Source organism: Periplaneta americana, chromosome 10 (assembly GCF_040183065.1).
Source record: "Periplaneta americana isolate PAMFEO1 chromosome 10, P.americana_PAMFEO1_priV1, whole genome shotgun sequence".
In the NCBI taxonomy this organism is placed as follows: domain Eukaryota; kingdom Metazoa; phylum Arthropoda; class Insecta; order Blattodea; family Blattidae; genus Periplaneta; species Periplaneta americana.
In genome coordinates this window covers 42,798,854-42,820,947 of record NC_091126.1, presented here as the reverse complement: position 1 = coordinate 42,820,947, position 22,094 = coordinate 42,798,854, and the positions used below count along the sequence as shown (strand labels likewise).

Sequence of the window (22,094 nt, the reverse complement as noted above, 5' to 3'; positions counted from 1 at the left end):
TTATGAAGAATGGTTTCCCTAGCAACAAGTTTCTGTGTAGGAATTCTCTAACTTTCAAGGCCTAACAAAAATAACTGTAAATGCAACGAAAAACACGATCGTGCAAAAAAGCATTTCCAAAATGTATAAATGTTGAGCTTTTTTGTAAGAATATTTTCTTTCCTTATGGTGTTTCTTGTTAAGGACCAAGATAGATTTAGTACTAATTAAAACATTAATAATTTTAATAAAAGTAATTAATCATATCTCCATCTATCCTCTGTTAGTCTCAGCTGTATTAAAAGGGAGTTTACTGTTTATATATTATGGACAATTCATTGCTTTCTTATCTGAAAGCTCTGATGGTTCAAGATAAAATGTTCACAACAGAATTAACAATTTTCCTCCATTCTCACATCTTTTACTGATCCGTTGAATTGTGCCTGTAAATTCAATAGTCTGTTTATTATGTTACAGTACCGGTATATATTTTATAACTTTTGACTTCATCTACATTTCAAAAATACAATTTTGACTAACACCTGTGGATTATAATATATGAATTGAATTGAATCACAGGTACAGTGAATGTCGGCACTCGCTGTCCTGATGGAAGCAGCTGTATAGGCCATGAGACGTGTTGTCTGATAAGTCCGAAGACTTATGGCTGTTGTCCAGATGATTATGGAGTGTGCTGTAATGACTACAAGCACTGTTGTCCTCGGGGTTATAAATGCTCTGGTGGTGGCGATACTTGCATTAAGGTTTGTATATTTCAGAGTCGTTTTATTTCTGCTTCTTATCTGGATCATTGTGTTAGTTGAGCATGGCCATAGGAATGACCAGTGGCGTAACTAGGGACTTGGAAGATGCTGCAAATATTTTACGACTGTCCTCCCACCACTTTTGTTTTCTACAAAGTGCACTCTTTATAATATCGGAATAATTCCTACGCAGTGTATATTAAAAATATAATTTAAGTACAAAAATGAATATTCATAATTTATTTCTGGTTAAATTTTGTAAACGTATGGGTAACATTTTTCAAACCATGAATCTCATTCCTTCTTGCTTTGATCTTGGCAAAGTTGCATATTACTTCAAAGTTCTTAGCCACGGACTGTTTGATGGATTGACGTGTTAAACCTAATCTTTCCTGACGCATAGCACTTCTCAGATATCCATTACAATTTTATGGCAACCTAATTTCCAGGATATTCTTTTAGAACGAATAACTGATGTTTCATATCTCCAGGAATTTAAAATGCATGCAATAGTAGAGGGGTAAAAAAAAAGAATAAACGAAAAACGTATAACGGGTAAATTAATATGGAAAATGTAGGGATTTTGCTAGTGTGATAAACGCATAAATGCGAAACTTATGAAAGAAGATTTACCTACTTTGCTTTTGGATATTGATATCACAAACTGCCTTCTTTGAGCAAAAAGTGAAATCTTTACAAGAATGTTCTGTAAGAATTTTCTTGCTATTTCATATATTTGTTTGCCTAAATGTTGATGTCATGAGGAATTATCGCCATTGAACAGTGCTTATGGAGCTGGCAGTTATTAATATTCCCATATGGTTAGGTGGTAGTGTTTATTTAAAACAATAAGTTTTCTATAACCCTATAGTCTCTAATCTATATCCAGCTAAATTTGTCAAAATATCACTTCCTTTCCCAATGGAAATACTTGGCTATCATTACGAATTGTTGTATAGTCAACTGTCCGAAGACAAGTCTGAACCTCACAAGTGATACCAACAAGGCACCACTTATGAGTCAACTAGGTAGGGAGATAATGGGGTAGGGTGGCCAATTCCTTTCCCCCTCCATTGCATACATCGCCGACTAGCTACATAGTAATAGTAATTTATTCACCATAAAGATTTTTACAAATCATGGCTTCGTCAATCTTATTTCTAGGTCTTAATCTAGTTTCTGATTATAATATAGGCATATTTATGAATTTGTAGCTTTGTTATTGCAGGACATCTGCTGACATGATTTAAGAAGAATTGTATCTAAGATAGTATAATAATAATAATAATAATAATAATAATAATAATAATAATAATAATAGTAGTAGTAGTAGTAGTAGTAGTAGTAGTAACAACAATAATAATAATAATAATAATAATAATAATAATAATAATAATAATAATAATAATAGAAATGTTCTTAACAGCAATAACGACCTATATGCCTTCACAATTACACATTAGTAGGCACTTTCATGCAAGATCTAAAGACATAAATTCAGTATATTGCATATGATGCAGCAGCAACCTGTTGACTATGCTTTTAAACTTCTTTTGTTTACTACTTATTATGGAGCTTGGAATTTTATTATACATGTTTATGCCTACCTATTACACTAGTCAGACTTCAGGTGCATACAAACAATTGGACGGAGTTATGCAATAAGAGACCAAGTGCTAAAGACCTGTTTCCAGATATTGGCCCTGAAAAAAATCTGTTTTTTTTTTTATAAAACATTTTACGCAAGAAGTATTATAACATTCATACTAACTATTACAAAAAATAGCACAAATAATACCAAAAAAAAAAAAAGGCAAACCGATTTTTGATAAGAGACCAGCAGTTGAATTAATATTTCAAAGCAAAATAAATAAATGAATTTTATGCAATAAACGAATTTTTGCTTATAAATAGCAGCAAAATTCAGATTTCGCATTCTTGATTTTTTTCCGAGTTAAATTAGTCTGCCATCAACACATTTGTGCAAACATCTCACTTTTTTTCAAATTGTTAGTTGGTTTGTTATTGCGTAACTCCGTCCAAATGTTCTTTCTCTGACACACATCGTCACGTGAGATGTACTGCCTGATAATAAATGTACAGTAGTGGCAAAAAAACCGGACCGACCCTTGTAGCTGATTTCAGAGCCTTGTTCACTCCAGAGTACGATAGACTGGTAACTAAGACTTTCGTGGTTCGAATTCTGCCTGGGAAAGAAACTTTTTTTTTGTTTCTTATTCAAATTTATTCCCAATACTTTTCGATTGCAGCGATATTTTACTACTTAATTAACTTAATATTCCCAGAACATGAATTTTACCAGCAATCGAAAAGTATTGGGAACAAATTTGAATAAGGAACAAAAAAAATGCAAATCAAGATTTCAGGTATAACTCCCTGTAAAGTTGATTTGAATAATTTCGAGGGAAAAATTGTTCCGGAGCCGGGTATCGAACCCGGGACCTTTGGTTTAACGTACCAACGCTCTACCACTGAGCTACTCGGGAACTCTAACATACACGTCACTGTTCGTTAACAGAAAAACCACAATTTAAGTCACACGGAGTTAGTGTGCACTCGAAGTTGGTTGCTTGACGGTTGTCAGCCCACTTTGAGGTCTGTGGATATAGAGGGAAAAATTGGATCGGTGTCGGTTAGAGTTCCCGAGTAGCTCAGTGGTAGAGCGTTGGTACGTTAAACCAAAGGTCCCGGGTTCGATACCCGGCTCCGGAACAATTTTTCCCTCGAAATTATTCGAACAAAAAAAAGTTTCCTTCCCACGCAGGATTCGAACCACGAAAGTCTTAGTTACCAGTCTATCGTGCTCTGGAGTGAACAAGGCTCTGAAATCAGCTACAACGGTCGGTCCGGTTTTTTGCCACTACTGTACATATCAGCCAGAACCTCAGTCAGAGGACTCATTACGAGTATAGAGCATTATTATAGAAAATTTTCGTTTCATCCATAAACTTCGAAATATTTCGTCGTTGTATAATTCATGTACTTCAAGACGCAGAGCTACCAGTAATTCTTAAACAATTTAGTGGCACATGTGCGAAATTTGAAATTATTAACAGATTCAAAGAATAGTGTACCAGTTATGTTACCTAAATATTTCATAGGAAATTACATTTTTAATAACTTGTATTCGTAATAAAGATATTCTAACATCTTTCATTTCGGCGAGTTTTGCTGTATTTCAGGTTGGTGACATTCCCTTTCCTGTGCGCAATTCAGCTCTGACCAACACTGATGTTTCTCCGAAAAAATTACTTGAAATCAGCAGCTCAAATTCCAGTAAGTTACTGTCTACAGGTGTGTCAGAAGTAGGGATTTAATTGCGAATATATTTTTCACGTCCATATTTTTCGACTCTCTCTCTCTCTCTCTTTTCTCCAGGCACAATGGCTGTCGGCACTCGCTGTCCTGATGGAAGCAGCTGTACAGGCCATGAGACGTGTTGTCTGACAAGTCCAAATACTTATGGCTGTTGCCCAAATGATTATGGAGTGTGCTGTAATGACTACAAGCACTGTTGTCCTCAGGGCTATAAGTGCGCTGATGATTATTGCATTAAGGTTTGTATTCAGAGTCCTGTTAGTCCTCCTAGGTATTTAAATCATTGTGTTAGATGAACAGGGACATTAGGAATGGCTTATGTGAATATTTCAAATTTCTGTTGCTATGAACAAAACGCAGCAATTCTTGTTTGTGTATTTACTTATTTACTTGTTAATTCTGTCTACAAGCAACGAGAAACAAAAACAACAATGGCTCTATGTCTCCTATAGTTCTGCACTTCCATTTCCAAAAGGCCTTGTTCCTGAGGATCCTTTTGAGAATCTCTTCATTAGCAAGTATAATTCTGGATATCTCTCTTGCTTTCAGTACTGGGCATTCCTGCCATGAATTTAATTGGAAAATATCAACCATCAGTACTCACCATAATATGCAATCACTTGTTCTGTTAGATAAAATCTAACAATTTTTATTTTTCTGTCATTATTATGAATTAGGCCATTTGTGCACTGAGCACCTCACATATATGAGATTAGCCATTCCCATGTTGTGATATGGAAAGATAACAACAGAATCACCACCAGAGCCTCCACTGTCGAAAAGACATTTTTTTGATAACGACAGCTAGATGGAAGCTATCATTACTCCATGCAATTCCATAAGGGTTATAATGTGACTTCTTTTGCAGTCTCTAGATGACAGCATAGTGAAATTGATAAACATTGCCTTGAAATGCAAATCAAGCTTTCAGGTATAACTCCCTGTAAAGTTGATTTGAATAATTTCGAGGGAAAAATTGTTCCGGGGCCAGGTATCGAACCCGGGACCTTTGGTTTAACATACCAATGCTCTACCAACTGAGCAACCCGGGAACTCTACCAGACACCGATCCAATTTTTCCCTCTATATCCACAGACCTCAAAGTGGGCTGACAGCTGTCAAGCAACCAACGTTGAGTGCACACTAACTCTGTGTGACTTAAATTGTGGCTTTCTGTTAACGAACAGTGACGTGTATTATGCAAATCAAGCTTTCAGGTGTAACTCCCTGTAAAGTTGATTTGAATAATTTCGAGGGAAAAATTGTTCCGGGGCCAGGTATCGAACCCGGGACCTTTGGTTTAACGTACCAATGCTCTACCAACTGAGCTACCCGGGAACTCTACCAGACACCAGACACCGATCCAATTTTTCTCTCTATATCAATATGGGCTGACAGCTGTCAAGCTTGGTTGCTTGACTTTACAGGGAGTTATACCTGAAAGCTTGATTTGCATAATACACGTCACTGTTCGTTAACAGAAAGCCACAATTTAAGTCACACAGGGTTAGTGTGCACTCAACGTTGGATGCTTGACAGCTGTCAGCCCACTTTGAGGTCTGTGGATATAGAGGGAAAAATTGGATCCGTGTCTGGTAGAGTTCCCGGGTAGCTCAGTTGATAGAGTGTTGGTACATTAAACCAAAGGTCCCGGGTTTGATACCTGGCCCCGGAACAATTTTTCCCTCGAAATTATTCATTGCCTTGAAAGTTCATTAGGCTGATCAATCTGTTATATGTGATTAGGAAGGTTACTCATCATCTTTTCACTGCAATTGATTTGCACTTCTTAAGAGAACAATGTTACAATCCAGTTTTATTTTTATCATTTTATCTGAATTTCATTATCTTCTATGCCACAGTGACTTCCTTAAAGTTTGTTTAACAATTAATGTCTCATGATAAACCTCAACATGGATCCAAATCTCAAGTACATTCAGCAATATCTTGCAAATTGGAAATCACATGTAGAACAGATGTCCCAAGCAGAAAACCTAAACAGATCCTGTCCTATGTGCCACAAGGTCACAGGAATTTGAGACGTCCTATGAAGCATTGGCAGGAGACCGTGACGAATGCACTTGGATCGAATACTTGATCTGCAGATGATGATGATGATGATGATTTTTATTTTTATTTTTATTTTTATTTTTATTTTAGTAGGTTATTTTACGACACTTTGTCAACAGCTTAGGTTATTTAGCGTCTGAATGAGATGAAGGTGATAATGCCGGTGAAATGAGTCCAGGGTCCAACACCGAAAGTTACCCAGCATTTGCTCATATTGGGTTGAGGGAAAACCCCGGAAATAACCTCAACCAGGCAACTTGCCCCAACCGGGAATCGAACCCGGGCCACCTGGTTTCATGGCCAGACTTGCTAACCATTACTCCACAGGTGTGGACATGATGATGATGATGATGATGATGATGATATCTCGTTCAATACGACCAAAATGAATAATCCAAAGCTGATTGTAATGGAATCAATTAAATATAAGATATGGAAACAGGATGCAGATTTCCAATGAAACCACAGCTATATAGAATGTCAAAGCTGATTTAATTGCATTAATGACCAGTATTTCTATGCTCATTCTTGACGTGAGTTCACAGAGTATAAAGAACCTGACAATAGTAGCCAGCTCCTGATTTGGAATATTTGCCATCAACTGTCATGTTTCTAGTGCCTTCGTTAAGATCAATATATGTATTATATAGTATTAGTAACATTTAGGTCTGTTAATTTCAATTGAATGTTTATTGCTTTTTGCAAAATGAAATTCGCAGTTCCAATAAAATCAAGGATGTCTCTCTAGTTTATGGTGATTCATGGCAAATATTGGGACGCTTTCAGACTCAGGATAATAAGATTAGAACTTAATTTGTTCTGGGTGTTGTTGAGTGGCAAATGGCAATATCAAATACCAATTGACAGCTGAGGTGATTAGCCATTAATGTCAACAGCTGTAAGTATTTCTTCCAGACATTACCTCTTCTGTGTCCTTCAAAATGGTTCAACCAAATGCTCTACTTCCAATGCTTTCACACTAGCTACTGTAGATAGACTAAGCTTATTCTCAGAGCAGAATATTTTAACATTTGTAGTTTCTTAATATCACTTTAAGCAGACCCACGCAATATTGCGCAGAAATAAATCATCTTTGCTCTAATAAATGCAAGCTATAGGACTCTCAAAGTAATGGTGTTAGCACCACAAGACCTGATAATTTTGTGTTTTGACGAATCATTTCTTTTCAGGCCAGTGACGATCCTGTTTTTATACACACTGAATCTTCGGCTAAACCTCGTGTTTCTCCAAGGAAATTACTTAAAATCAACTACCCAAATACCAGTAAGTTACAGTCCACGAAGCTATCAGATATAGGATTTCTGTGTGAATGTGTGCTCTTACATCCATATTTTTATTTCCTCTTTTTAGGCACAGTGGCTGTTGGCATTCATTGTCCTGATGGAAGCAGCTGTAGAGACAAACAGACGTGTTGTCACACAGGTCCAAAATCTTACGGCTGTTGTCCAGCAGAGCATGCAGTATGCTGTGATGACTACAAAAGTTGTTGTCCTCAGGGTTATAAGTGTGATGGTAGTTTTTGCGTTAAGGTTTGTATATTCTTTTTAGTCATGTTTGTCCAGCTAGATTTCTGGATACTGCTAAAGAATCACATATCTGAAAACCAGTATTCATCTTTAAAAATTAGAAAGAAAAAAAAAAACAGTTGCAACAGATTGGCTTAGTATTGTATGATGTGAAAAAAATACTTTCACTATCACTCATCTTTGAATGCTTGATATTCCGCGTCAACTTTCCGTTTCTCAGAAGCACTACCTGTTGTTTGCAAATCAGATACTGTATTACAAATACAATCTGAACACAAGGCGATATTTACATGTAAGCGAGGGAACAATATGTTGTGTCCTGACATAATTGCTGGTTTAGTGTTGTGATAGAATAATCTGAGAGGAGAGATAAACAGAACTGTCCACACCTGTGGAGTAACGGTTAGCGCGTCAGGCCGCTAAACCAGGTGGCCCGGGTTCGATTCCTGGTCGGGGCAAGTTACCTGATTGAGGTTTTTCCGGGGTTTTCCCTCAGCCCAATAAGAGCAAATGCTGGGTAACTTTCGGTGCTGGACCCCAAACTCATTTCATCGGCATTATCACCTTCATCTCATTCAGATGCTAAATAACCTAAGATGTTGATAAAGCGTCGTAACATAACCTACTAAAATAAATAAATAAACAGAACTCAACGACCGAGCCATGAGTAGCATTAGAATGGAAGCTATACTGCAAGGATGAAATCTTTACCTGAGTGAGGATCAACCAGCCATACAAGGTGTTATATTTTACAAACAATAAAGTGTGAAATTTGTCCTTAATTTACTGTTAGCCTTGGCTGTTGCCAACTTCTGTCTAATATTCATATACATTTACATTTTCTATTAAAAAAAAAAAAAAAATCCATTGAAAAATTATTTATTCCCCAGATCTAATTTAACACATTGAAGAGCGGTATTTGACCTGTGGGGCACAGTTTTCCCACCCCCTAGTATAGAACATCTTCATTTGATTCTTGTTCTCAAAATGAAAATGTAATTATCATAAAATTTAGTGATACATTTGAGAAATTTGAGAAAGATAATAGATTCAGAGTATACATATTCCAATTTTTTATTATTATTTCATAGGTAATTAAATTTTTTATAACATTGTACTGAATGAATATCTTTCTGACATTTTTGCATTTTGACCTGTGTTTTTGTTTCTTTTTCAGGCCACTGATCCTGCTCCTATGCACACTCCGTCCCTTACTCAGGCTCATTTTTCTTCAAGGCAAATAGTAGAAATCAATGACTCGCATTCCGGTAAGTTACAGTTGACAGAGCTGTCAAATATGAGACATTCCATGCCAATTGAAACACTGATTTAATCATAAGCCTTCCCAATATATGGGGGGGGGATATATATCCCCCCCCCCATAGCGTGTTTTGGGAAAGCCATTGATTCAATTCCCAGTATGCTCAGGCAATTTAGGAACGCAGTGTATTATGATAATAAATGAATTAAAGAATTTTAGTTTTGTTCTTTAAATGTGCAGAAATTTCTTGCAAACAAATGTAAAAATTCCTTTGCAGAACGAAGTTATATTTGTTCGCATCAAATTTCTGCACTTAGCATGCACAGTATGTTATAAAGGAACTTGGAAAATTCAGGTGGCCCAAATTTGGCTTCTGGGTTTATACATCCCCAAATAGCTACAAAATTTTGCGCTTCATATAAGCATTTACTTTATAGTAAATAAGGCATGGATAAATGGTAACTTGGCCATTGTTTCAGTACATCCCTTGAATGGGGTCTTGAATCACAAAGTAATGGTTTTCAGCGAAATCACACATGATTATGAAGTGTCCGTCTAAACCTACTTTCTGCTCTTTCAGGAATTTGATTGTTGTTGTACAATACATGATTGCTTTAGCAGCACTGGCAGCTGACTGGCAAGCCTTTCTAAGAATTTGTCAACTGACGTATGGAATGTTTCTAATGAAGACCTGTCCACAGAAACACATTGTCCTTATAAGTTATATGTTCAGGCACGTTTTCCTCATAAATTTGCTGTATTTGTTCAATTAATTTCAATGTTTCCGGACACTCACTAGACTGTAATTGATGTAATTTCATGTAATTGTTGCAGATGATTCGGGCCAAATAGGCTTTATAATATTTTATTGGTTGTGAGGCTGATTCAGTAGGGACTGAAATGTGTCTACCATCTAACAAGAGTTTAACATTTTGATGAATTACACACACACATACGGCGGCCGGGTAGCACAGTTGGTAGAGCAGCTGGCTACGAACTGGAAGGTCTGGGGTTCGATCCCAGGTGGTGATAGGATTTTTTCTCGTTGCCAAACTTTCAGAACGGCCCCAAGGTTCACTCAGCCTCCTATAAAATTGAGTACCGGGTCCTTCCCGGGGGTAAAAGGCGGTCAGAGCGTGGTGCCGACCACACCACCTCATTCTAGTGCCGAGGTCATGGAAAGCATGGGGTTCTATCTCCATGCCCCTCAAGTGCCTTCATGGCATGATACGGGGATACCTTTACCCTTTTTTTTTACACACACGCATACACACACACAGACAGATCAAGTACCACTTACCCCAGCTAATACACAGACTTGGTCTAAGCTCCGCGAAGTTAGAAAACATTTCACAGTTTGGATTGTTGTCTTCGAAGTTTATAAACACTTCTTTCATGTTACAGAGAATCAGTCTTTTCTGTACTTGTGGCTTTTTACCATCCTTCTTCACTGATACATAGTCCCTCCTTTCAGGCATTATGAAGCTGAATTCATCGAATTCGTAGAATTGTATTACTTTCTGCTCCACGTCTGCGGGTAAACACCTGTTCAATTTTATACTTGGAGCCGAAATATGTCCTGTTACATTCTTTGCTACTGTTATATGGAATGAAGTATCAAAATATCTCTGAATCCTTCTATAGGACCAGTCTGCAAATATTTGAGAATCCTAATTTTTTTAATTTGTCTTCAGTGGCATTATATCTTTACTTTAGTTTATCTAATAATTAATATTAAGGCCGTCTTCTTCTCGCAGTCATCTTCTTCTGCTTGAAATATTTTTTCGCTATAATATTCTGTACCTTCTTTTTTTTTCTATTGAATATTTTAACAACATTGACTCATTAATTGGGGTCTCACCGAGCAGTTTCAGATTTTTTATTCAGCATTTTTACACTTCGTTTCCATTGGTGATTCTAAAACTTCATCACTGCCTAATTCTTTTGATGGACCAGGGACAGACGATGTCTGTGAACCTCTTGGAATTTCCTTCATCTCTTGGCACAATAATTGTAGCACTAGATATTTTTTAAATTCATACGCAACAAGAGTGACATATGTTCAGACGTGGATTCAGTTGAATATCTTTTCTGTTTATCTTTTCAAGCATAACTGGTAACACTCTTCTTAAATTCTTCGCACGTTATTCCATGCTTTTCTAAATTAAAAGAGTTAAAACAGACATCAAACCGAGGCTCCTGACATTTATTGTTCAATTTTATAGTTAGAACTTAATCACCACAAAGAAACTAACTCTATTTATGTTCAAATCTCGCACTAAATTATACCACCTTTGTGAAAACCAAAACAGCATTCCTTCACTAACAAATGTGTAATGTTCATTGGTATAAACAGTTTATCAAATACCATTCTCTCTTCGACCTTCAAGTGTACTTGTTGACACTGTGCAACGAGATCAGATAAACTTATAGTGGAAGGAAGTTCAGCCCATTGCTGAGAAAGAGAAAATAAATATTTAGTTAAAAGCCCCTAGCATTTCCATCCTGAGACATCTTGATAATTGTGCGGAATTTAAGTTAGATTCTTTGGCAATAATAAATACACAAATGCTTAGTGTATAGTGGGTCATAACTGAGATTAAATATTTTTCGACTTTTTATAATTAATTGGTAAGTTGAGGATTCATACAAAAGTAAGCTGATTCTAAATAAATGATAGTTTAATTGACTTTCATTTGAGTCAACATTCAACTTCCTGTGATAAAAACTTCTCGAACTATTTCGAAATAACTGAAGAAATGTGTGCCAAATAGTGTCATTTTTTTCTTTCAATTTTTAAAAAATCATGAAGACTTTAAAAATTACTCAGTTAACAAAAGAAATATTACATATCTCATGTTTTCTTTTCTGCATTAATATCGACATTAAAAAGAGTGCGTTAAATTTTCCCTAAAATGTGTTCGATTCAACATGGAATTTCTCATATAGTAATTTCAGTTTGAATGTGTGTTATGTCCACGTTTTTCGTTCATCTTTTTAGGCACAGTGGTTGCTGACATCCACTGTCCTGATGGAAGCAGCTGTAGAGACAAACAGACGTGTTGTCACACAAGTCCAAAATCTTACGGCTGTTGTCCAGCAGAGCATGCAGTATGCTGTGATGACTTCAGCAGTTGTTGTCCTCAGGGTTATAAGTGTGCTGGTAGTTTTTGCATTAAGGTTTGTATATTTTTTTAGTCATGTTTGTTCAACTAGATTTCTGGACCATTCTCTTAGGTACACCAGGGCATAGAAATGACTTGTTTGAATAGTTAAATTTTCTAGTTTTGCGCATAGGTGGATAATCACAAACTCAGAACTATGGAAGATAATGAATCAGGAAGAAATCACAATAGAAATCAAAAGACGAAAGTGGAATTGGATAGGGCACACAATCAAGAAAGAAGATGGAGCATATCATGGCATGATTGTGACTATAATAGTATCTAAATTCATTAATATGTCACATCAACGGACGTGTATACGTCAACAAACATAGTAAGATAGAGATTATATTTGTAAAGTTTCTTTCAACCCATAAGCAGTGCTGACTAGATCAGACGCTATGGACAGTACTCTATAACAGAGTCGCCAGTATGAAAGGATAATTCCAAGCCTTTGGCGTGAGACGAACTCGATAGCTCAGTGGTAGAGCGCCTGACCGGAGAACGGGAAGTCGCAGGTTCGATTTCCACTCGAGGTTGTGAAATTTTTCTTTCATACCATGGCATGATTGTGACTATAATAGTATCTAAATTCAGAAAGAATGGCTTTGGATTGGAACCCCCAGGGTAGTAGAACAAGAGGAAGGCCAAAAAATACATGGAAAAGAACAGTTTTGGAGGAAATTGCTAGGGAGGGGAAAACATGGAGCGAAGTGAAGAAGTTGGCTACAAATAGGGTCCGATGGAGGCACTTTGTGAATGCCTTGTGCTCCTTATGAAAGAGATATAGGTGTTTGATTTGATTTGTGCATAGCTGGAGATACGGTGTGGGGGCATAAGGGGGGCAATGTTCCTACAGGTCAGAGTGATGTAGGCTGCTGTCTTTCTTTAACATTAGGTATGAAGAAATAGAAAACCTAATTCTACAAATGAATATGCAATTCAACATTTACTTAAACGTTATGTTTCTATGTATAAGTGTTCATTATGGGATTTATTTTTTATAGAATGGGCAAGAAGGAATAGAGTAAAGCCTGGAACATTTTCTAGAGAAAGTTCATTCAACTAACTTCATGTGACAGTGAATTCGCAAGATATCCGTTCCTTCTTTAAAGGAATAAATAAAGTGGAATTCATTCATTCATAGTTTTCTGCTCAAAAGCAGGTCATGCACTGCAAACGCAGCATTCTCCAATCTGATCTATGATGAAGAACCTGCTAATACTACTAATAATAGAAGGGTTCACAGCCATAGTGGGCCAAGTGCCATTTATTAAAAACGGAGAAAGCAAGGGTTAAAGTTAAGTAAATACCACAGTTTAATGAAGATTGACATATCATTTAGTTTGAATGTGTATAATTTATATTACTTGCTATATATTTCCATTGAATTATGGTAATAACTTCATTTTAACCCTTGTTTTGTACGGTTTTAATAAATGGCGCTTGGCCCACTATGGTTCTGAACCCTTCAATAGTGCAAGCATTGGTGCAGCAGCTATTAGGCCTATTGGAGATGATGCCATTCAACCTACATCTAGTAATGATACAAGTAATAACAAATTGCGAAGTGGACAAACATGAAGTACCCCACAGAATCCCTGATGGCACAGCTGTCTAGCTCACACTAGAATCTTAGGATGTCATTAAAAAAATCAGCAATGTTTATTTGATATAATTGACATTTTACTCTACTTAACTAACCAATGTATAGGTTTCAGAGGACATAATGAATGTTTATTGCTTCATTGTGTATGTGTAGGTATGTATTGCCCACCACTGCAGAGTAATGGTTAGCATATCTGACTGTGAAACCAGTGGGCTTGGGTACAAATCTTGGTTGGGACAAGTTATTTGATTGGGTTTTTTCCGAGCTTTTCCCTCAACTAAGTGAAGCAGTATTGCTGGGTAATTTTCGACGATGGACCTTGGACTCGTTTCTCCATAATTTATTCAAATGTCATTATGATCATTGCCATAGCGTGGGTTAAGTTCATGGTGCAGCATACTCTTTTCGTAAAAGAGCGCGAATGTTCTGTGACAAATATATTTCACAGGGCAGGAGTGGTAAAACAATAAGACGGGCTGTGGTGTAAACCTTCAGACTCCTCCTCCTGTACAAAAAAACGTATGAGCTATTCCATCTCAAATCGACCGAAATATAGAGAAAATTGACCTTACAATTTCTAAATACAATGAAACTTTTTTTATACGTAGAGAACTGTGATAAAATGCTTTGTGCAAAGTTTGAGGCATCAGAACTTCATAGTGTGTAAATTAAAAATATTTAAATTTATCGTATTTTCATAAAATTAGCAATTTTAAACTGTTGTAGCTCCGAAACCTTTTCACCCAATGATCAAATTCACGGTTTATTTTGATGCTGAGAAATTAAAGTTTATATTGACATATAAACAGATTTTCTTACCTTTTATGGAAATGGAGAAATTTAGATTTTTCCTCATTAAGACGCCTTTGCCAAGGAAAAAATGTTTTAAAAATATATAGTTAGATTCCCCATGGAAAGTACAAATAAACACATATTTTTTACTGATGGCATATTGATAAGAAAGTATTGAAAATATCAAATAAAGAAAATAAATAGTACGCACGTGAACTAACCAGCTGACTGTGAGACGGGAGCTAGCCGAGACAAGCAAGGCCAGGAGACAAACACGTGATGTTTCTTCTAGTAGCTCATAGCTGGGCTAGCTTTATCACAAGTTTTCATAAACACAGGAGTAAAATGACGCCCAACACTTGCTTATCTTCAGCTCTCGGCCAATGCATGTGGTACTGCGCCGTTCAAGTCCAGGCGGGTAAAAATAATCTATTTAATACCCTCGAAACTTTTTGCCATACCACTAAGCAAACAATGTCGAATCCCTGTTAATAATGCAAGGTTTTTTCTCAATATTTTTTTTACATTTTTACAAATGGACAAAAAGCCTAAAAGTAAGTAAAATCAGATTATCTGTCTTTCTGTGAACAATAAAAATAAGGATTACTTCTTAACATAACCTACCAAATGTCAGCTTCAAAATGAGCTCCCGTTCAGTGTTCTGCAGTAAATGGTTCCAGAGTTCTGAGTGCTGACAGAGGCTTGATTTTATAAAATATGCTAAATTTGTCGCTCAACAATACGAAAACCGTTTGACTTTCGATAGTATATTTTTGAAAATGCACTCTCCTCAGCACCTTGTATAAATAGGGAAAAAATTAGAGTATAAAAAAATGCGAGGTTTTTTTACTGATCTATTTCATATGGAATAGCCCGTATGTATTTGTCTTTTTATGCATGTGGGCGCATTCGTATGCTCATGATAAGAATATACGAAGGTCGTTCCGAAAGTAATGCCTCCTATTTATTTACATGAAAACTACAACACATACACAGAGCATAATAACACAGTTAAATAGAGGAAGGTTTCAGCTACATGCAGTTATTTTTTCACATAGTCACCACCATTCGTTATGCATTTTTGCCAGCGATGAACAACAGCCTGCATGTCACGATCGTGAAAATCAGAACCAGCAGAGGCAAGCCATTTTATTACAGCTGCGATGACAGCATCCTTGTCTAGAAAATTTTGCTGCTCACGTAATCCATCTTTCATAGGCTCAAAGACATGGAAGTCTGGACAATATGGTGGATGTGATAGGACAGTCCATTCAAATTTTGCAACTTGCTCAGTTGTCACGAAACTAGTGAGGGGCCTGGCCTTATTGGGTTGCAAGTGAAAGGTTTTCTTCTCTGGCCTGACTGGAAATTCAGGCTTTCAGCTTAGCCCGAATTGACAGTTTCTCCAGGCTCTAGGCCATCTAGAAGAATCACACCTCGCCTATCCCAGAAGACTGCCATTTTCGTCACTGTTGAAATGCACTACTCACAGTCTTACTTTGCTCGCATGCAAACGTTGATGGATATCAATGGCTGTAATTTGTTCGGCAGTGAGGAATTCAGTAACACATCTCAATTTCTTATGCACCTCTATGTCAGATTCGATAGATTGGTAGACTGTCCTGCTGCCGCTTTCTATTGCATGACAACCAAACTAACAGAACATTAGCATGAAGGTTCAACCTTTACTACAACGCCACTAACATCCGGCTCAGACGTGACAGGTCAACATAAAAAATAGGAAGCATTACTTTCGGAATGACTCTCGTATATGTTGTTCAGTTATCCAAAGTCATCATTCATTAGGCAGGTATTTATGAATTAAAATATTTCATTGTCCTATCATGCCCCTAAGGAAATCATTTCATTTGTGCCTATGATTCTCTGAACCAAAGCCAGCAGTTTTTATGGAGCTTGTAGTCATCAATAGACCATTGAAATTTAGAGAAGAGGAGAATTTTTTTTTAAGGCTTTTGTCTCTCACTTCATATGTAGTGAATATTTCAGGATACATTTTCTCTGCCTTTATGGAAATATTTGGCTGACATAGAGAATATTATTACACAGATACGCAACCATCTTGCTTCAGACGAACTGTTCATATCTTTCAGCTTACCACTAGGGATTGTCACAAAATCCATATTTAGTTTCCTTTGTGATCAAGTAAAATTGTTATTATTATTGATAAGTAATGAGGTTTTCGAAATTTCTGAAAGTGTGTGTTTATTAAAGTCGTTTACTCTATATCATTATATTTATAATTAAATTATTGTTTTTTATTATTATTACTTATTTACTTACGATGAAAAATCCCAGGTCAGACTGCAACTCCAATCCTAACTGCCTACGTGACAGGCTGAATGTCTGACTACTCAGCCACTGCAGGAGATTATGATAGCCTTATTGTTGTACAAAGCCTTTGCAGACCATCACACTTTAATAGTTGACATTTTCTGATATTGTTAATTTTTTGACAATGTTATTTATGATTACAGAATGACGATTATGGTGAAGTTTTTCTTTCAAAACTGCAAGTAATTGAACATACTGCTCCAGAGGCGTAGATTGTGATTGTTACCTATTGTTTTTTTTTTTTTCGGTAAGTAAAAGAAATTGATTTTTATGAATGTAATGTCTCGATAATGTAAATGGGATTAGACGAGTTTGATATAATATTGTTTGAAATGTTAATGTAGTATATTATTGTGTGATTATATTGCAGTATTGAATTTATAAATGTGAACATTGACCTTACAATTTTAAAATTGTTTATATTTTCTTCCATAAACTACCTACTTCACTTTTATTTTTCATCTCTTCAATTATTATCTATACCGGTAATCGTCATCTTGGCCGATAGAGGGCGCAGGCACATAACACTGCTCGCATGCAGGGCAAGTGGGCATTATTTCATCCTCGGCATTATGCAACCTTATCTCCCGTTCATTAGAGACTTTTTGCAGAAGCTAACTAGCTGCCATGTTGAATACTGGGTGTTCAGTTCAAAGTGTATCATGGCTCGCTGTATGCCGTCATGTTGCTAGTCGATGAGCCTAGAGAATTCAATCTTCCTACACTTTCGCAGAGGTGTATTACTTATGTGCCAGAGAAGTTGCCTAGCAAGTACGGCGTTCATTCAGAAGAGTACTTACCAATACGTACAGTAACACCTGTAGTGGCAGGAATGTGAACTGTTTGGAAACACGTACTGAGGTGAGTTTTTTTCTTACTGTCGGGATATGTGGAGAGGGTTAAGACGATTACTTACGTATTTGTTGACATTAACTTCGATGATCAACATGGACATGGAGCATTTGATTTGTGTTGTGGAATGTTTCCGTACACAACCGATGATAACAAATACCCTGCGTACGACTTGGCCGCACAAAACACAGTTCGAAAGAGGTTATGGTAGCACACAGACCGTACAGACCGCCATTTGTTGCTACGACGTTCAAGTTATACCGTACACATTCTCAAGTTCAGATTGAACGCCTTGATTAATAGGCAACTTCTCTGACACAAATGCTGAAACTCGCTTCAAATCGCTGACTCATCAACAGTGACGTCATGACACGCTTTGAAATGAACACCCAGTAGATGTAGTATGTCTCAACAGTCGTTGTCTCCTTCAAGAAGAATTTGATTCACCTTTTCAAGACTTGGACATATGGAGTCGGATTTTAAGATTTTCATAGCCTAGTGGAGGGAAAAGTCATTCTTATTCCGGAACTTTTCCGAGTGTTCTGGTTCCAAGAAGGTACTAATTCTAAAGAACAGTTCCGAAATAACAGCAAGCATCTGACATGATGTAATAATCACCGAAATATTGTTTCGGAACTAATTTCCTTTCCAAAATCTCAGACCATAATGCAATTCGAACCACGACAGGTGTAAGTGCAGTAATTTATACAAACTATGTAACATTGCAATGGTTTGATCATTCCTTCTGTTAAATAAAGAATGTTACTACTATCTGACATTAGTCTATATTAAAGGTTTATAATTTTATTTGTAATAAACATTAAGGTTATTTGGGCTACATATGCACTGTTATGTTACCATACACAAAATTTATAACACTCAACAATATGCTGTATAAATTTTTAATAGTATGTTTCTTTATTGGATATAATAAAACAATGACTTTGGAATAATAATAATAATAATAATAATAATAATAATAATAATAATAATAATAATAGTAATATTAATAATGAAGTCTGATTAGTGTAGTATGTTACTAGTTAGCGATGTATGCAATGGAGGGGAAAAAGGACCTGGTCACTCTACCCAATTACATCCTGGCTTAATTGCCTCATGAGTGATGCTTTATTGGTGTCACTTATGAGGTTCAAACCTGTCTTCTTACAGTTGACTAAATAATAATAATAAAAATAATAACAATAGACAATCTTACAATTTGAATTTTTTTTATTCTTGTTGCTACATTAATAGCAAACGACGTAACTCAAGGTGATTTGCCAATCAGACTGATTGTATAATATTGAAACGCACCCTACAAATTCATTGGAGTTAAAAATTTCGCCCCCCCCCCCCATAATACTCGCATGTGAAGGAACTACTGTGCATTCAATACCATTTTGGTTGGAACTGTTATGGTCTCTGATGAAGTATCTGGAGTGTTCCAGACAAGATGGTTGATTTGTATGTTGTACAGCACTCCAGTTCCCATGAGGAACAGTCCATCAGAAAATTCGACTGTTATTTTGGAACAGTATTCCGACCTACTGTTCCTTTTTGGAACTGTTCTTTTCTAGGAACTGTTCCGAAAGTACTGTTATGTTATTCTTTCCCTATCTCTATCATAGACCGATCCACTGTGGATGTAGATTGTGATAGTGAATTGAATGTGAAATATAAAAGTAGAAAGAAGTTTGTGTGGTTTTTATTCACATTTTCCAGAAGTCAGATTTCTTAGGCTTCATCAGCACGTTTCTGACATACTGTGCATGTTTGGATCCACAAACATATGCGAACACCATTTCGTTAATGAAAATAAGTAGAAATGTCTTGATAATCCATTTTGAATCTTGTGTACACTAATTTTAATACTTGAATATAATTAATTGATTAACTAGCGGACTTACTCGTGTTAATTATGTAAGATTTGTGCGGCTTACAGCTGTTTCAGTGCTTCACGCACCATACGACCACACAGGTGTATACAAACTCACATGTAATAGTTGCGATAGGACAGACAGGCAGATCATTCCAAACACGTTACAAAGAACATATTAAAGCAATAACCAGAGGACACAATACATCTACATACGCCAATCACATAACCATTGCTAACTATACATACAATAACATAAATGCGGACATGGAAATCCTACACATACAACCCAAGGACCAAAAACTCAACACACTAGAACAATACGAAATATACAAACACACTAAAACACACCCCGATCAAATTCTCAACACACAGATCAATTTCAGTACACACACACTATTTGACTCTGCTCTTCAACACCTTTCAACAATCAAACACACCCACATAACAGGCAGAGAAGTTCGAGATGACGCTGAGATCTAGTAGGCTCTGAGGATGGTGCGTGAAGCACTGAAACAGCTGTAAGCCGCACAGATCTTACGTAATTAACACGAGTAAGTCCGCTAGTTAATCAATTAATGAAAATAAGTAAATCTCACCACAGAAGTAGCTAATTCATCTGATTACTATTTACAAAGTTCTTCAGTTCGTGCATTGTCCAGATCATAGTGCATAATATTCAACAATTAGTAGGCAATAAAGAGACCCAAAAATCCCTTAAAACTAACATTACAGAAGTTCATGAAGTATTTTCACTAATACCGGTAGTGCATTAATGTATTTGTGTCTGTTTCATTTTAAATTCATAAGAATTATCTGAATTTAAGTTAATCTGCTCAAGTGCTAAGATGTTATTGTGTATGTTGTAGGTTCCATGCTGCATACATGGATTTTTGGCCTTCATGGATACTAATATAATGGATCTTCCTTAGAATACTTGCTGAAAACCGAGACTGCTTCTGGTCATAAATGGACAGCACATATATGCATATATATATATATTTTTTTTACAATGTTTAGTGAGCAGTGTTATCAAGTTCGTTGTGAAAATTAAAGAAGGAAACTTGCAGGTACATTTAATCAAATCAGAAGCTATGATTGTGACGAAAATATATGAAAGTATGTTGCTTATTAAACATCCCAAAACATACATACTGGTATAGAAAGGTGGTAAAAAACGAGAATGAATCTTCATATAATAGCATTTACATATGAGAAGAATCTTCATATACCAGTAATATTACCAATCACTTACATGTCTTGTCAGAGATCTGCAGTATAGGAAAATTTTTACATCATGGAAATGTAAATGTTACCATAATGTTTTTCGACTATTAAAGCTTAAGACTGTATTGATTATTTTGTTAATATTCTGGTTGATGTGTTTGTGTAATGTGAAAAACTAAGTTTCATAATTTGTCCTACAGAATAATATCTGTAATATTAACAATTAATATTATGCCTAGCAGATGGACGGCATGGTAATGTTTGAAAGTGGTATCTTGAATTATGTCTCTTCCTTCTCACTTAACATGAACAGAATAATTGCATTTATTTTTATCTTTCTAAATGTATACTTTTTTTTTTGCAAATAGTTTCATATTCTTTAAGTTGCTTTAAAAATACCATACAACGAATAAAATCTGTTTACAGTTAAAATTTGTGAGGTTTTAATTTGTGTAACATATCGAAAGAATAACACTAATCTATTAATTACTGTACAAATGAGAAATGAGAATAGTTACCACAGAATTTTTATATTACATTTCATGTATTCATTTAGAAATATTACTGTGGGAATATTAGATTTCCAATCTTTTGACTGAAATGTTTGTGATTTTTTTTTATTTGATATTTTCTATGAAGAATGGGCCAGAATATTTGCTTTCTTCTGTCTTTTGATTTAAATGTCAAATAATATTAAAATTGTTATTGATAAAGAAAAGATTTTTAATGACATATATGTTCAAGCTTGATTTTAATAAATTCTTATGGTATATTTCATGTAACAACTTTAAAGAAGAAAGCAGAGACTCAATGTATAATGTAAAATACAAGTAGTAGACTACAGTAAATGGAATTATGTCTCTAATATATTCTGCAAAGCTTTCATGACACATTCTTGCGGCCCTTACATGAAAAAAAAATATGTTCTATTATATTGTAAAAATATAACATAGTAAACAAATTTTATACTACTTTATACGAACTTAAGTATTACGTTAATAAATTTTTTCTAATATTTGATTGAAGTTAAGTGAATAATATTTATGCTTCTCCCATATATTGTTTCACATTGTCATACCATCTTCCTTTCTTGTATTTCTCTTTTTCTAGGCACTTAAAGTTGTAGTTTAGAAAAGACGAATTGAAGACATTGTGTTGGTAGTGGTGGTGGTGATAACATTATATTATTTTGTGGGATGTGTGCAGTGGCAGCCAGCCTTAAAGTGTGCAGGGGCACATGTTCCCTGACATTTCTTCTTGTT

General features: G+C 35.8%; 1 protein-coding gene across 4 annotated transcripts in view; it reads left to right on the top strand.

The window, feature by feature from the left end:
- The window catches only part of LOC138707614 (progranulin-like), an 83,560-nt gene extending 61,703 nt beyond the window's left edge, over window positions 1–21,857 (top strand). For all 4 annotated transcript variants that reach the window (XM_069837274.1, XM_069837275.1, XM_069837271.1 and 1 more), the window contains exons 10-18: window positions 559–743; window positions 3,947–4,040; window positions 4,143–4,321; window positions 7,343–7,436; window positions 7,524–7,702; window positions 8,877–8,967; window positions 11,962–12,140; window positions 17,021–17,124; window positions 20,475–21,857. In XM_069837274.1, the coding sequence (XP_069693375.1) occupies window positions 559–743; window positions 3,947–4,040; window positions 4,143–4,321; window positions 7,343–7,436; window positions 7,524–7,702; window positions 8,877–8,967; window positions 11,962–12,140; window positions 17,021–17,089 (1,070 nt within the window). In that variant the 3' untranslated portion in view covers window positions 17,090–17,124; window positions 20,475–21,857. The remainder of the gene's footprint in view (window positions 1–558; window positions 744–3,946; window positions 4,041–4,142; window positions 4,322–7,342; window positions 7,437–7,523; window positions 7,703–8,876; window positions 8,968–11,961; window positions 12,141–17,020; window positions 17,125–20,474) is intronic.
- The last annotated feature ends 237 nt before the right edge of the window (window positions 21,858–22,094 follow it).